The sequence below is a fragment of the Rhopilema esculentum genome, chromosome 10 (assembly GCF_057945365.1).
Source record: "Rhopilema esculentum isolate cy_ngs chromosome 10, ASM5794536v1, whole genome shotgun sequence".
Classification (NCBI taxonomy): Eukaryota; Metazoa; Cnidaria; class Scyphozoa; order Rhizostomeae; family Rhizostomatidae; genus Rhopilema; species Rhopilema esculentum.
The window spans coordinates 11,216,551-11,233,138 of record NC_142824.1 but is presented as its reverse complement, the minus strand read 5'-3'; the positions used below and the strand labels follow the sequence as shown (position 1 = coordinate 11,233,138).

Here is a 16,588-nt window from a genome sequence, read left to right as displayed (position 1 = left end):
GATTATATGCCTGGTTTCGCAATACTCGAAACATAAAGTTTTTATCCCTGATTCCCCTTCATTCGATACTGCTGATTATGTTACATTCTACCTTGACTTACTCTATCTGAAATTTTTAGGTATCCTAGGCCTTTTTTTAGGATTTGTGTTCCACTTTATACAAATCAACGATCTTTCGACCATGATGTGCCTATGAAAACTGATGACACGAGCAACTACCTAAGATTCTCAGCATATCCAAAACATCAACTTCGTTTGTCCTTCATAGATCATATATACGCTTAATTTCAATAAAAAATAATTGCCTCAAAACCCAGATTGCTGTAGGACATGAACAAAGATCCTGATGAAAACTTTCCAATTGGGTATTAGCACTTCAAAATTCCATTTAGGAATGTTCATTTTGCCCTTAAGTAATTAGAATATTTTCGATGTGTAAAGGACAGCGTGCCAAATGTCATTTTCAGCCACTGCAAGAGCAAATGTATAACAAAGTTTTTGCTGAAAATTATGAATAAGCTGCTCCCGTTTGATTATCAAATATTAAATCGAGCCTTTCTGATTAAATCCTGTGTATGGGATACTGCACTATGAGAAAGGAAGCAGCTAGCAGCGTAGGGAACATACGAGGAATATGATCAAAATATACGACGAAAATCATTGGAAAATAATATCTAATCAGCATTTTGGACACAATAATAAGTTAATGTGGCAATATGATATCTCTAAAAAGAGGATATCATTATATAGCATCTGGTGTCTTCAAATTTATTTCTTTATGTCGATGGTACAAGGGCTGGAAAATCTCGTTTAATTGACAATAATAGATGATTTTCCGATAGTGATTCCAACAGTGTATTGCAGGCTTAAGACTTTTATTGCAAACTATTGATAAGCAGTTCGAAAAATCAACAAACGTGGTCATAATCAACTATTGGTGGGGGAGAGGGGGGTTGGAGTTACAGGTCAAAAATTAAATATTCCTCAACCCATTGTCGAGGCGAAAACATGATTCGCTTTCGTTCCCATTTCAAGGTATAGATACGGCGACGAGAATAAAACAATAGCTTCTGGCTTCAGAAAATGAGAAAGTCGATGATGTAGATCCAAAACATCGTGATGTGGGCTGTAAAAAGTAAAGTTTCATCATGCTCGACCATTTGAAACCTCTTGTGTACACAAGCTTTATAGAATGAAACGTGATGCAAGAGCACGGAAGCAAAAGAGCTCAGGAGTGCTGCTGTCTTGGTTGTCTGTCAGATCCAATTGTAGAAGGTACTAGCCTTAGAATGAACGCAACAATGTTGTTAATGATGAGTTTTCAAAGAACCCACGGATTATAGACCACAGCAGCAATCTGCATGATTTAAATCGCCACCATCAGTCAGCCTTTACAGCCTTCGTGCTTGTAGCAGCCTTCCCTAACATGTAACCTTCAACAGGCTCAGTCTGGCAAAATCCATCTTTCAATTCTTTAGCTGATTGCAAACGCCGCGTCAAGGAAACAGGAGGAACCCTTCTCTGATTTTGCGTACTAGTGCTTACGTTTGTGTGAACCATTCGGCGGGCTGAGACAAACCTGCGAGCACCAGAGGGTGGGTCAACTACGGCCGCCCCTGTTAAACTATAATCTGCGTTGACGCAAGGCTCTGAAAGAAAGATAAGACCTAATAGAAAAAACTATCAGTCGAAAAAACTTAATTTCAGAGAACCATAATGAAAAACAATAAATAAAATAAGATAATTGTTAATCACATGATAGTGAAACAAAGTTCAACAGGGAAGTTTTTCTAGCACTCACAATAGATGCTTGTCCATTGAGGGAAATAATTTGTCAACAATTCATTTTAAATAGAATTCATCATAAACAATAATAGCAATGAGCGATGTAAAGCGCTTGATTCATCACAAACCTTGTTCCACACACTCATCGTTGGCTTGTTGAGCAGTAGCAACTGTAGCAGCAGTGGATTCAGTTTCAGTGTTAAATCCAGTACCCATTATATCATCAATTACAAAAGATTCTTCCGATTCATCATCTTGTGCACTCGGCTCATTGCAGAACTTGAAATAAAGCCACACTGTAAGCAGAAAGCCCACAACCACATTTGACGAGATACCCAATGTCGCTGCAGTCAAAGGCCAATAGAACATGTAGTACCTGAAGAGAAAAAATCACAATTATCTCAAATCAGTCTCAAAAATGTATCAGAGGCAAGCAATGTATGTACCTCTTTGTTATCAAGCTTACTCTCTGGAAGTTGTTTATCAATTGAGCTCAGGGGGGGGGGGGGGGGGGCTGCACTTGACTAGGTAGGTAAGTAACACAGGTGTGCAGAAAACCTATTTGCACCCTGATCATGCTCCATAAAAATTTGCCAAAAGAATACCCTGTCCCATAAGAAGCATGCCAAAGTATGGCAAAGTTATACCAGAAAATACCAGATCACATAATTTTTTTGAAAATAGTTTACATTTGAAGTGTTATGCACTTGTGGCTAAATCTATCAAAAATTTACATACAGCATAAGAATATGCTTTGAGACTGTTTATAGAGTCTGATAGAAACTAAAATAGTAAGGGCAGACTACATCTTGAAATCTAAAAACTCTCACCTTATGCCAGAGAAAACTGCCTCAATTCTGAGTTCTGCAGAGTAAACTTGGAGAGATTTACAATGCAATGTGATCACAGCACTTTCTGATGGATGATACTGAAAGAAAAATAAACCTTAACCGAATTTCATAATGAAGAAGGTTAACTACTTTGTTCCATGATATCCAGACATGAAAAGTAAGAGTGGCAATGGAAATTCAGTTTCATTAAAAATGCCTCCAGGCAATTCAGAAACTCAAAGGATGATGCAAAAGCACTAAATAACAAATCATCTAAAAGACCAAGTTTTTAAAAATTGGAGTTTAACTCACTGAGTCATCTACAAAATTTTCAAAAAGCATTATGCTTAGCTTTTCACTTTCTTGCTTCCATCGCCAGTGCAACAGAAAGAAATCCATAAGGGCACTAAGCGTTGAAACCACTGGAGAGGAAAAGGGTATCAAAGCCTAGGGAAAAATGACAAATCACTTACATTAGAGTTAATAGTTTTCATATAAGCTAGAAGCCAATACTGTATGCTCAGGGTCATAAAGACTAACTGCATATTCACAAAGAGTGCCAAAAAACCAAAATTGTTCAATCTTGAAAAATTACGTTTTAAAATTTGCACTCTAAAAGTCAATTAAAATTTCAACAGGTCAAAAGTGTCTGTTCTCTAAATTCATGACTCAAGATAATTTTCCATTACCGAAATTCAAAGGCAACAGCAGAATCCTCACATGCAAAAAAGAATCCACAGGATTGAAAATAGGTTTTTCAAAAAAGCTGCTCATTTTTAGTAGTGCTCTTTGTATAGTATAATCCACTGCAAAATACTTCTAGCTAATCAATGCTTGAAAAAATTCATCAATCAATAATTCAATGAAGTCAATAATTTTGGAAGAATAATGAAAGAAAATTAGCGGAACAACAAATGGGTATGCATTAAGACAATCCTTAATTAAATCTCCCCAGAAAACAGTAGTATACAATTTCTTTTATGGAAAGTGTACAATTTCTGACCAAAATATAATATTACATTGTAAGGAAATATAATTTACTTTACGGGGCAAGTTAAGACAAATCTTCTAAAACAGTTATCTAGCAACAAAGAAAAATCTTTATTACTGAAAACTTGACTTTTCAAAAGGGGAATTACAGTAAACACTTTTACCACAGCAGTTAAAGAGTTGTATCTATTATACTCACTGATCTTGAGGCACTTCCTACTTCATGATTATTTTTAGACTTAATAGAGATGCTTGTCATGAACATCCCTATGAGAAAAAGGAATAAGAATTAACATGGAAATCACAGGTTTGAAAACAAAATGATGAATATATAATGCTGTAACATGAATTGATTCTCACTTACCAACATTCTTGTTTTCTTCTGAATATGGGACATGTAAAACTAAAAAAACTTTATATCTTTGACCACGTGCTAGAACCTGAAATCAGATAAAATGATGGTAGGCAAATAGATTATCTGCTCTTTTGGAAAGAATAAGTTTGATTGAATTAATTTGTCTTCTTGAATACTTTGAATTGTATGAATATTTTATGTTCTGATATGTCCTGTCCCCTTTAAATACTTTAAGCATGCAATAGAGGGTCATTTGTTTAACTTTATTAAAATAAACAAGGGAAAAAAATTAGGGGAAGGATTAAGGCACTAAATTGATATCATAATAATACCATATCTCATATAGTGTAAAACAATCATAAGTGCTATCATTAAGCAGTAGCAAGAATTACAAGCAAAAACAAACCATGTCACCATCAGACTTTTGGTCAGAGTCACCATTCTTTAGATTAACTGTTGCTGTTGGAAACTCCTTATAATTATGATATTTGTGAGACTGTTCCTCATCCCCATAGAAACCATGTGTCCTGTTAAAGCATTAATTTGACACATTAGAAATTCATTCAAGGCATTGCATTCTTGATATTACTATACAATCTTTGTCTTTGATATGAATACTATAAAACGTTTTAGTTATGTAAAATGTTATGTTATGTTATGTTATGTTTGTTATGTTATGTTATGTTATGTTATGTTATGTTATGTTATGTTATGTTATGTTATGTTATGTTATGTTATGTTATGTTATGTTATGTTATGTTATGTTATGTTATGTTATGTTATGTTATGTTATGTTATGTTATGTTATGTTATGTTATGTTATGTTACGTTATGTTATGTTATGTTATGTTATATGTTATGTTATGTTATGTTGTGTTATTTTAGACTGGTTAGAGTAATGTTAACAAAAAGCATGATTTTCCTAATCAGGCTCTTTCAAAAGTTTCCCAATTAATGCATTCCTGAGAACCATTAAGGCTCTTTGAAATGTACAATAGGGCACAGTGGTAGACATTAACTAAATAGATATGCATTAAATTTCAAAATGAATAAAAGTTCATGATGTGTCCAACTCAGTGATTCTTTGAAAACAGTACCAAGCAACAAAATGAATCTGATACTTCTCAGGGTCAAAGCCATTTTTAGGCCACTGTTTTCATGAAACTAGTGAAACCCATTGTGCCTCTGTGTACACAAAAAGGATAATACGTCATTCAAAAATAGCAAATACCAGATGCTTCAATCACAATAATCTTAGTTAGAAAATTATCAAAATGGCTTCATTAGATAAAATGTGCACCTCAGGTCTTTATTTATATTTCAAAGGGCAGGCAGTCACTAATCAAAAAGAAATTTCTTGCAAAATAAATTGCAACGGAGAAAACACTCCTTTTTAACGTTATTGATATGGATGATAGAACAAGCCAAAATAATGGCTAGACTGCAGTCTAGCGACCCACTTCATTGTTTCCTGGTTTGAAGCTGAATTGAATCGCTATCGATGACGCGAGCAACAGTGTGAATGAAGATTTGCAGAAACGAAGACATTTATTCTTAACTGGATATGGAATAAAATGATTCAAATGATGATGAATAAGCGGGGATTTGGGGGCAGTAGCAAAACATTTCAAAGAACGAAGTCATCAAAACTGATTTTGGAACTGATGTCCAGCTGTAATTGTACGAGAGTGAATCCTTAACTGGCTGAACTTCGAACTTTCAATTGTTTCAGAAACCAGGCTAGATTGAAAGGTTTGTAATTCAATTCAGCTTCTGACCAGGAAACAAAAAAGTGAGTAGCTAAAGTGCATTTGTAGCAAAATAATTTTTAAATCAACTTACTTGAACTGAAAATGGACCTGTTTGACATGCAATGGTGCTGGAACAAAAAACACATAAAACGCGAAGTAAACTGCAAATGCTGTAGTAAACACCAAAACAGTTGTCACTGTCCATCCAAAAGCACTAAAAATCGAGCTAGAAGCTTTCGTAGGAAGCTCAGAAAGGCTTAAGTTAGGCCTCAGTGACCATAGCCATGAAAGCATTGTGTAATAAATGTTCCAGGTTTCAAGAAAGTTTTTTAAACGGTTACTTTATTAACAACAACAACAGCAACAACAACAACAGCTATACAATTTTTTTCTCAGAATTCTGCTGTCCTCCTAATGAAAAAGAGGCCTCAAAATTGTTCTTGCTAAGACGGGTTGCTTTTTGTCAATATTTAAGATGCCACTTTTTATAGACACAGAAAGGTTGGATTCAAACTCTTGTATTGTAAAAGACCTGCTTTCTTTGCCATTGCTTGTCGAGAAATCAAAGAACTTTGCTTCACAGCCACCAAGACACTTGTCAACCACTGACAAGGTGTTATACATACACCAAAGAGAGTTTGGTTCTGTGAAATTGAATGACAAAAATATAAAATTTATTGGATCTACAGATGCTACAACATGCCACATCATTGTATGTGAATCTGACGTTGCTGCAAGTGTAGGCCATTTTGATGGGTGCGATACTGAATCAGGTTTGGAAGGGATGTTAAAACAGCATGTTAAACTTCATGATAAGGTTTCAAGTAATGAATATGATATACCAATAAAGGTCCATATAATTGGTGGATTTGATGATGATCGCAATATTTCTGTAAAACTGCTTGAGAGTGTATTGGCCGTTTTATTGAAATGTCCTTTCAATGCTCAACTTCTGACTTTGTGTACGTATAATCAAAACACAAACATTTTAAATGGAAAGACTGTACCAATGGTTTGTGGTGTAGTGTATGATTTGAATTCAAGAAAGATTTTCCCTGCAACATTTAGTGACAAAGGCCCTTCTAATGTTCTTAGAAATGCAAGGATTTTTGGTGGTTCAGAAAAAATGTTTAGCATTTACAAGGGAATTGAACCAACCCTGGAAATTGGACCATTTAAGTACCATGTTTTTGAAGCTGCATATATTATTCCACAACTTCCTGCTGTTGATGTTTTAAAGTATTGCTCAACATCCCCACATTGTGAGCCTGAGGATTTTGTAGAGACAACTAAAGCAGCCATGAAATTCCTAACAGATAATCCAGACCCAAGGAAGGTTTTTCCAAAGGAAGAGCCATTGAAGCATGTTATGAATGAATATGGACAGTGGGTTCAATTAAAGTCTTGATTTTGTCATTTACATCCCCCATCTTCAATCACCAGGGCTTCCAAAGACGGGAAGTGGGGTGCCATGCAAACAATAGACATTTTTTGTAAAATCTGAGGTTATAGGTCTTTGATTTGCTCCCTGGCCACCTACTTCTTAACTTGTGTCTGAATCCAAAACATTGTTAGTGTCTGTATTGAGCTTTTACAATGATAAAGTGATATTTAATAATGACTTGTGGACTTTTATAATGACTTTCACTTTATGGCATCTTTGCAAATGGCAGTAACAGGTCTTTTCGTAAAGAAATTTTTGCAAAGGCAACAAACTGCCTGCCTGGATAAGCTTACAATGGTGATCCCCCATCCAATACTATCAGTTAAACAGAGTCCTTAATTAAAGACCTAAGGGGGGATTAGGGTATTATTTAACCAAGACTGCCTTCCCTTTGATTTGCTAACTGCGCAACAGCAGGTTGTAGCCAAAATATTTGGTGTAATGATTTATAATGTCAACAATGAGGAAATGATGTTTTCTCTTCATTAACAACTTGACCTTTCATTCAGGTATACCATGACTTTAGGGAAGGATGAAAAGAAAATAAATTAAGTCGACCAGCTAAGTAAAAACATAAGATAAATACTTGAAATCAACCAAAACCATCATGTAGAAGTTCAACTTTTTAAAGTTCTTCTTCAGCGTATGAATCACAATCAGATTCTGACTCGGTTGAAAATTCTCTCTCTCTTCCTCCTTGATTGCATTATCTATGTTTTCAGATTCTTTTGGAGCTTCGAGACAAGTCTCTAGCTTGGAAGCTCTTCTGTAACAGTTTTATGTGTTTTTTCTCCAAATAAATATCAACATCTCTTTTCATTATAGCATTTCTTACCCTTACTGTCTAGTTTTTATCATTGTCGCTTATTATCAAAATTTGTTGTTGGTGCTTATGAGTAACCGACGTACGATGTGGGGTCATCAAGGTTTACTGAAAATTTGGTCCGGATCACGGCAATCGGCCATTTTCTGGACGGAACGATGGAATTCTTTACATTTGGTGGATGCGAAATTTCTGGAAAATGATGCACCGTATACGGAATTTTTAAAAAGTTTTAGGATTTGTGGAATTCTACATCTGTTATCTTGTAATACCATCGTTGAATAAAGGTCCTATCAACAATTTCAAGGCACGGAATTTTGGCTAAAAATGATTTTGTTGCATGTTTTTGCGAAAGCGGTAAATGGCCTGCGTCAATAATTTGGCGAGGGCGATGGTGAGGGGGATCGCCCGCGTGAAACGAAAAGTCCTGGGCAGTGTCATAGTGACAAAGATATCGCCATTGTAACTTAGCTGTTAAGATTCATTTTATGCAATGAAATCAAACTTTCCCCCAACTTGTATTTTGTTTTGTTGGACAATTCCTCACACACCCCTTTTAAGCAAAACTTTGAAGGAATGTACCAGCTCATTAGCTATTAAGATGAAAAAGAGGTTAATCGAACAACACTGTCGCTTAATTTTTTTTCCATATACCTTAATGCATAAAAACCATTACTGAGTTCTTTGCAAGTCCAAATCTTTTCCTAAGTCTTTCAAACACTTCCATATTTTTCATGATACTCTTGTTCGTATTCTTTAACTATAACTTTTGTGTGTAATCCATGATGCATCGTGTAGAACAACTGATTTATTCAAAAGATGAAAAGCAAAAAAGAAGCTCTTTTTCAGTAAAATCACTTAATTACCAAACAGAAATTAAATACCTAAATAGGAGGAAAATATGACTTTGCAGTTTCCTCAAAAGTTCCTCCAGATAAAAGCTTCTCTACTATTTCATCACGTTGTATTTGAGAGGCCTTGTCCAAGCCATGCTCCTTACGCGTTGTACCACCATTGACCAGTTCTTTTACGATACGTTCAACACCACCAGGCTTATACAACTCAGTGCTCATCCACTTTTGTGCATCTTTTGGCCATTTTGCAGCAAAAAGCAAAGCCTGTAAGATCTTGAATATCGCTACACTTACAATCTCATTTTCCTTATACAATATTTCTGGAATAGTGTTTGGCTGGTGTTGTGGGAAAAAAGCAATACAGCGGCATTCTATAGATTCACGCGGCTGCGCATTAGGTTGAGCATGTGGGCTTCGTAGTGACGTATGAAAAGTATACCTGGTTTTTGTTCTTGAATTGCTGTCATACTGCATAAAGATGAGCATTTCTTTCTTCAACATGTTTGGGTAATAATACCATTGGTGGAAGCTGTTTTGTCCTGGATCCAAGCGATATGTCTCACTTACCTGGTCACCTTTCACAACATCACAAGGAACAAAATCGTCTGGAGCTATGACTGTTCGGGCATCACACATCGCTAGGTGGTCATCTTCTATCGGCGATTTATCAGATATGTTTCGCCATGCATTTATTACAGCATATCTGCCCTTTCGATAATCAGCCTTAGCCATACTGTCAAATAAAGAAATAGCATTTCGGACGGTGTAATCGCAATGCACAACGCCAGCAGGTTGGCCTACTGCCCTGTGAGCGTGTTCTACATTAGAGAATTGTCTCCGTACAACAGGCCTTCCATCCTTTGGTTTGGCAGCCTTTGCAGCAGACTGTGGGGCTTTTCGCAACTGAAAATTGACAGCATAACATAATTGGTTGATTCTATTTTCAGAACATTGATAATGATATGGAAATATGGAGAATAAATACAATACAAACTGTGATATTGTTCTGAATTTGTTCAAATTTGGATATGCCTTTTGTCACCCTTATGAGAAAAAACAACATGTCCCGTCACTAAACCGTTGTGACGTTATCAATCGATTCTGCAGCAAGTTAGTTCCGCGTTTCTGATTGGAAAAAGCAACAATACCTTAGTTACGTATGATCAAACCAATGGGAATTTAGTTGGTAACCGAAATTCGCCGGGACATTCTGTGGAAAACCGTATTTGAGAATAATGAATATTTCAGTTGAGCCTTGGTTGGTTTTTAATGAATGAGTATCTTTCTATAGTTTTGGGTATAGTCTCGGGTACTTGATCATTTTTTATCATTTAACATCTGCAATGCTTCGAACGGTATCTAATGCAATAGTTCCTAAATTCAATATCATAGTCAGTCAGTAACTTCTTAGGGGCTTCTTAGTCCTTCATTCGATTCAAAATGTTGCGAGGGTTATTTCATTTTTTCATTTCATTTTTTCATTTCATTTTAAAATCTTTATACACGAATTTCCTATTAGCTATAATACAAATATAAATAAACTACTTCTATCACAATTACTTCTTTAATATATATAAAATAAAGATGTTGCTGTTCTACCTAGGGATCGTGTTTTGTTTTGGAAATTTATTAATTTTGTAGGAATCTTTTCAAGTTTCTTTTAAAAATGGAAATTGTGGGGCTCATTCTGATGTTTCTTGGAATCTCATTCCATGTTTTGGCCCCAGAGTTTTAATAAAACATCAAAGAAATAAAAACATCAAAAGGATAAAACAGTAGAACAAAACATCAAAAGAAGAAGGATATCAGCTTTCTCACCATGTGATGAAAGGGTATTACTTCAACTGCACCTGGACACACTTTCTTAACAGCCTCGGCTACTTCTTTATAATATACTTTTTCAATCTTGTTATTGGGATCTTCGTAGAACTCTTTCTTTGAAAAGGATGTATTGTGTTCAATAAGCTGGAACCCATGTTCTGCAATGGTCGGGGCTGGGTTTACATTGCGAGCGTCTCTTACGTATTTCTCAACGACTACGTTTGCTTCTTCGTCCGACTGACCTTTTATTGGTGGTACAAATGTTTTTTGTCTTTTACCGTTGTCTCGCGTGTAAATCAGGTGTGCGCGGGGAATATCCAACGATGAAGCAGCTTTGACTTTACTTGCCATTATTCCCGTGTAATATGATTGCTTGATATTTTTTGCAGCTTTCTATAAGAAAAATGTGAAAATATAGGCGGGTGTCGTGGCCGGGGGCAGGGGGCCGTGGCCCCTTTTGCTTTCAAAATTTGACAGATTTTCGGAAAAATCATTGTTATGTCGGAAAATCTTCAAACTTGAGCTGTGGGTAAAATGGAAACTTACAAGTGGAAGCGACATAAATAACTTAGATTAAGATAAAACAAAAACAAAATGATTTCTCAGGATTTACCGATTTCTACCATAGAGTGATTTCCTGCTCGGATTTTGCAAGTTAAAATCCGAATCTTCAAGAGCCAAATCTGGTTATGGAAATTTGCAATATTGGTCATAAATTATATCTTTATTTGATATTTAAGACCGGGATAGTGCCAATTTTTTGTCTATCAACAGATTTGAAAATTTAGGCAGTCATGTTGCATAAGGTAAAACAAGGAAGAAGTCGATCAATACCATCACTTTTCACCAGTGGATATTCATTTTGAGAATAAAATTTTATTATTATAGAATGCAATTTCCGGCGAATTTGAAGCATTAAGCTTATAAAAAAAATTTTCCCTTCCGCAGCAGCCATGGTGCCGCCTCAGGTAGTAAGTACGAAGGAACAGAGACAAGATAAAAAAGTTCATTTTAAATATCTTTCCAGCTAAAGGCAAAGGTTATGTGTTTTTCTCTCTCTCCCTTGCACAACCATGAAATGCATCTATTTGATGAAAAGAAATCAAAGAAATTTTGTCTGAAAATTTTTCTTTCTGGCCCCCTCTAGAATTCTTGGTCATGACACCCCTGCTGGGGACATACATCATTCCAAGTAAATGGAAGATATACAGTTCAATAAGTGTCCTTTTGAGTTAAAATTGAACCATTACAAAAGACTATTCCTTTTCAAGGCTTTTTTGTAAAACTGCAAATGACTATTATGCTTCAGTAGAGTTATCCTAAATAAAGGGAATGTTTGCCAGTTGGAGTAATCGTTCACTTAAAACCATATAGGTCAAGGTGTCTTATTGTAGTAAACCTCCACCCCTTAATTTTGTTAGTAGAGATGTTAGTTTGTTAGTTTTCAAATAGAAATGGTATGCAGAAAACAGGGAAAAATAAATTTGAAAAACACAAAAACAAGTTTTCATGACAAAACATGCCAAGAAGCACAACAAATATCAAAGGGCTCTTTTTTGAAATCAAAACAGGGTTCCAAATCAAAGAGTTTCACATGTAATTTTCCAAGCATGATCCAAGCCCCCAATCAAACTGGCACTGCGCAATTGCAAGATAGATCTTAACCCAACACTGCTCAATTGCAGGTCAGGCTTTACTAAATACTAAGAAAGCTAGATTTACACTTACATTCAAAAAGTATTTGAACACCTTCAAAATTTAAAATACTTTTTATGCAAAATATTTTGAAAGACGTGCACATACTTCCATAAAATTTTCACAGGATTTTGGTTATGTTTTGTAGACTGTCAAGCACTTTAATTAATTTGAAACAGATCAACTATAGAAATATTGTTGACCTTAAAAAAGAAACTGGAAGTTTTCAAAAATAAAGAAATTAATTACAAGAAGCTGTTATATGATTACACTTTCGCAAAAGAATGATAAAGGTATTGAAAATTGCTACACAAGAACTGGGAAAAAATCTACCAAGCACAGGTAGACCAAGTCATTTCCAACAGCGCAGCAGGGCCCATACCACTGGAGGGGCCAGGAGGGCCATGGCCTCCCCACATTTTTGCTAAATAAAAGAATAAAAACAGCTATAATTATCTATAAATAATCTTTTAGATTGCAACAAAGACATTGAAACCAAGGTCACAAGTAAACCACTTTCAGCAAAGTTTTTCCCACAATTGGGGCTAGAGGGAAAAGAGAAAACTCTCTTTACATTGCTGGTCAGTCCATTTTAGGATCAGTGGCATTGACCCTGTGTTGGAACTGCAAAGCAATAGGCTTGTATTGTTAAAAGTTAAAATAATTTAAAGACAATAAATTTTGAAATATTTTCATAAACACTTATAGAAAAAAACATAAAAATACAAATTTTCAAGCTGCCTAGTATAAATACCCAATGATAGCAAATTTATTCATTTTATTTACTTCTTAGTTCTCATGGTTTGCATTATAATTTCAGCTTGGGTAAAGATCTTAATTAAACAACATTGCAATGTCTATTGATTCGATCCAATTTTTGAATCTCAATAGCTTTATTACTTCCTTTCATCCAATTTTTTTTAATGTTTATGCAAAAATTAAGTTATTTGTTTATCTTTCAAATTTTCAAAGTTTAATTTTCAAAAAAGGTGACTTCTCTGGGCCATTCAATTTGTATTATATTTTGCTGATTTATGCAATAAATTCAGAACAGTCCTTCAATTTTTCTATGTTTATATCAAAAGTAAATGTGCATTTTCAACTTTAAAGTTTATTGAGGACACTATGACCTAGATTATATAAGGAGAATACAGTGCATATCTCAAGGATGCTGCAATGGGCAACTGGATAGGCTTCAGTATAAGGGCATTTGAAATTTATTTGTTGGTACCTTTCAGATAATTAGCATGTTAGACATGGGCTAATTCTTGCAGAAGGGATATTTTCACAAGTTTTGAGAAATGTCTTCATGAACAGGAGGGCACTACAGTCAGAATTTATCAAATCTCTTTGACAATTACAAAAGTCTTTTTTCAAGTGCATTTTACAAAAGTCAAGTGCCCTTTTATGTGAAGGTCACTTCCCTTTCTGCACCTCCTCTCAAAGGGCTAGAGGGGCCATTGTCCCACACACCTCTCCGGCGCCCTGGCGGGTCAGGACAACTTGCACTGCAAAACCTAATCAAATGTAATAAAGCCATAATTTTTTGTTGACGTGCCCCAATACCTTTCTAATGCGTACTTGGCAAATTTCATATGATGGCAAAAAGTATGCGTTATTAGGCTGGCTCATAATATCCGGCAATATAACTAAGAAAAACATTGGTGAACCAGCTAAAAATTTATAAAGCCTTATCTGGGATGACTATCAAATTAAGTTACGTGTTAACAATAATAATCACAGTAATGAACCAAAATATCTTAATCTTTACATTAATCTCACCAGATTTGGCAACTTTCTTCGTGGAAAAACAACTAGTTTGACTGCTATTTCCCGAGTGATTTGTTTCTTCCAGGTTGTCAAATAGATTGTTTATGGCAACGCCAAAGCGAGGCATAGGATCTGCAGTGGCGCGCACAGAGTTCGAAAAATTGCTTACTAAGCAAATCTTTGTTTTGGCTGTTGCAGGTTTAGGCAAATCTTTGTTTTGGCTTTGGTTTTGGCCCACACTTTTTGCAAAACAATAGAGCTTTGTTCAAAATCTATTGCTATGATTGTTAAATTTTCCCTTGGCCCCCCACCTTCCAACATGCGTTGAATCCCACGAGACGAGCCTCTACGAAAAGAGCGGGGTTAGTAACGTCACATGATATATACGGGCGTGACATATGCAGGCTTTTCTGACACGCACGGGCGTCTAGAATGGGCGATGAAAGTCATTGAATATCCACCCCAGCTTTTCCAAAACTGAATTTTATTCCATTTTACGATGGTTTTCCGCGTATTAACGTTCATAAGAAAGCGTTATCACCACCAACTGATACGATCTATCTATTTTAAAAAAAGAAATAAAGTTCAAGTCTCAACAACTTTTTCGCTAAATCCGGAACAGTCAAGTGTGAAAAAAAAGGAATTTTATATACAAATGTCCTGATCTATTTTTATAAGAAACAAATGATTTTTGCCAAGGCTCAGTATTCTTAATTTCTAAATACTTTTAGGCTCAAGTGCATTTATTTGAACATGTTTGTTAAAGACCTTGTATTAAATTGGCTCACAATTTGGTAAGATTTATCTTGTTATGCAGTTTGGCGGATTCTTTTCCTTTCTATCTTCTTTATTTTTTGTTTTTTCTTCATTTTTTCTCTTACTTTCTCATCCCATTAATTTCTTTCATTGTTTTTTCGTTTAGTTGTTACCTAGATTTGTTGTCTTAAAGTTTTTTCTTTTTAAATTCAATTCAAGTTAAACGTAAATTTCTAAGCAGGGGCTCTAAGTTCAATAGCTCTCTTATGAGTTTTTTCTTAATGCGCCAAGTAGCCATTAACTATATTCATATTCCATATTAAAATTTCTTGTTATTCTATATTAATTAATTCTATTTTTTATAGTAGTTTAAGTTGTAATTGCTTATAATTCAGGGAAACTTTTGGGGGGTCAGCCCCCCTTTGGCAAGTGAGTTCATATTTGGTTGGATGAATTCTGTGTTGGCAACCTTCCATTATAATGTAGATTTCTCACGAATGCGCAATTTCTTATCAGTCTTTTTGTATCATTGCATAGTTTGAATGATTACTACATACGACGGAGGGTCTTTAACACAAAAGCAAGTAAATTGGGTGTGGTAAGGGTATGGTCATGGATGTGGCCTCTTGAATTTGCCTACAGCACAGCCCAATTCCTAACCTTTTAGGGCGGCACCCTTGAATAATGGACCAATGGACCAATTTCTTCCTAAACCTAATGAAATTCCTGTTGAAAGCCTCAAAAAATACTTTGCACCAGCAACCAAATGCAACCTTAGAATCAGGGCACTGGGCTTGAAAACCTTCTTGGTTCTCTCGGTGTCTTGGGCAACTTATAAAGAATTTTATTTAGATAGATCATATTGTATCGATCAATCTTTAACTTGATATATATGGTTTCTTTAATTGATAAATCTTTGGTTGACATATTCGATAAATTGTAAATTTGCTACTGAATTACATCAGTTTAAATTTGACTACATTTAATTAGATATTTCAAAGACAACACTCAAAAGCAGCTTTGAATGACATGCAATGATGTTTTCTGAAAATTTTGTTCTAATCTTGCAATTTTTTCATCCGAGGCTGAGCATGTTCTTACGTGACGTCATTTTATCTTATAAATGCTCTGCTAAAGACTGTATATTGACAGAAAAATATTTGCCCTACCCTAAGAAGTGGAAATTTATTTTAGCCAATTCTGAATTCGTCCTACCATTTCCATGAAATGTTTTTCAGCTGCCATCTTCTGGATCGCTTTTTGTTTGATGACAACTACTAGTCCCATGGCAATAGTACTACGTTTAATTTTAAAGGACACACATGGGATTGTCCCTGGGGGCACACATAATTAAGGACCTCAAAAACGCCTTCATAGCTGCTAAGTTTTCAGAAAAGCTAGATGTGGGAGAACATAACAGGCACTACCCTGTCTGGTACCGAGGATAAACAGGCCCAAACACCTTTTTAAAAACCGGTCTGGCTTCTGAAGGCTGTCTAACGCCTACATTGTAGCCTCCCAGCTGGCCGGTCGGAATCATGTTTCCATTGTAACGGTGTACGGAATGAGAAAGAATATAATGGGCAGCCCCCTAATATTAATTTCGTTCCGACGGCACTCCCCAGAATTAACCAAAACGTAGAAAGAAGACCTTCTGTAAGCAGAAGGAGTTCGTTTTCATTGGTAACATTTTTAATAGGCAAGCGGCACTGAT

General features: G+C 35.4%; 3 protein-coding genes across 5 annotated transcripts; 1 reads left to right on the top strand and 2 right to left on the bottom strand.

Moving 5' to 3' along the window:
* Positions 1-856: 856 nt before the first annotated feature.
* Positions 857-6,005, bottom strand: LOC135693157 (seipin). The gene is made up of 8 exons (XM_065211549.2): positions 5,803-6,005; positions 4,367-4,487; positions 3,970-4,045; positions 3,805-3,872; positions 2,928-3,062; positions 2,616-2,713; positions 1,914-2,161; positions 857-1,649 (listed from the first exon to the last, which is right to left on the bottom strand). The coding sequence occupies exons 1-8, from the start codon at positions 6,003-6,005 to the stop codon at positions 1,381-1,383; spliced, it is 1,218 nt and encodes a 405-aa protein (XP_065067621.2). The 3' UTR covers positions 857-1,380.
* Positions 6,006-6,039: 34 nt separating this feature from the next.
* LOC135693178 (protein N-terminal asparagine amidohydrolase-like) lies at positions 6,040-10,229 on the top strand. Its single transcript, XM_089110808.1, has one exon. It carries the CDS (start codon positions 6,187-6,189, stop codon positions 7,117-7,119), a length of 933 nt encoding a protein of 310 aa, XP_088966934.1. The 5' UTR covers positions 6,040-6,186; the 3' UTR covers positions 7,120-10,229.
* On the bottom strand, positions 7,064-15,692 carry LOC148959291 (uncharacterized). Of its 3 annotated transcripts, none has more exons than XM_089110807.1 (4): positions 14,120-15,692; positions 12,682-12,772; positions 10,651-11,046; positions 7,064-9,735 (listed from the first exon to the last, which is right to left on the bottom strand). In XM_089110807.1, exons 3-4 carry the CDS (start codon positions 11,002-11,004, stop codon positions 8,863-8,865), a joined length of 1,227 nt encoding a protein of 408 aa, XP_088966933.1. In that variant the 5' UTR covers positions 11,005-11,046; positions 12,682-12,772; positions 14,120-15,692; the 3' UTR covers positions 7,064-8,862. The 3 variants fall into 3 exon arrangements, with proteins under 3 accessions (XP_088966933.1, XP_088966932.1, XP_088966931.1); XM_089110806.1 differs by having other exon boundaries at positions 14,131-15,692; XM_089110805.1 differs by lacking the exon at positions 12,682-12,772 and having other exon boundaries at positions 14,131-15,691.
* Between the last annotated feature and the right edge of the window lie 896 nt (positions 15,693-16,588).

Bases quoted from the DNA above. Each gene is read 5' to 3' on its own strand.
- LOC135693157 (XM_065211549.2), bottom strand. From the start codon at position 6,005: ATGCTTTCATGGCTATGGTCACTGAGGCCTAACTTAAGCCTTTCTGAG. The intron at 3,873-3,969 runs GTAAGTGAGAAT...TTTTTCTCATAG, and splicing joins AGAAGAAAACAAGAATGTTG to GGATGTTCATGACAAGCATC. The intron at 1,650-1,913 runs GTTTGTGATGAA...TCTTTCTTTCAG, and splicing joins CGATGAGTGTGTGGAACAAG to AGCCTTGCGTCAACGCAGAT.
- LOC135693178 (XM_089110808.1), top strand. From the start codon at position 6,187: ATGCCACTTTTTATAGACACAGAAAGGTTGGATTCAAACTCTTGTATT.
- LOC148959291 (XM_089110807.1), bottom strand. From the start codon at position 11,004: ATGGCAAGTAAAGTCAAAGCTGCTTCATCGTTGGATATTCCCCGCGCA. The intron at 9,736-10,650 runs GTGAGAAAGCTG...GTCAATTTTCAG, and splicing joins TAATACCCTTTCATCACATG to TTGCGAAAAGCCCCACAGTC.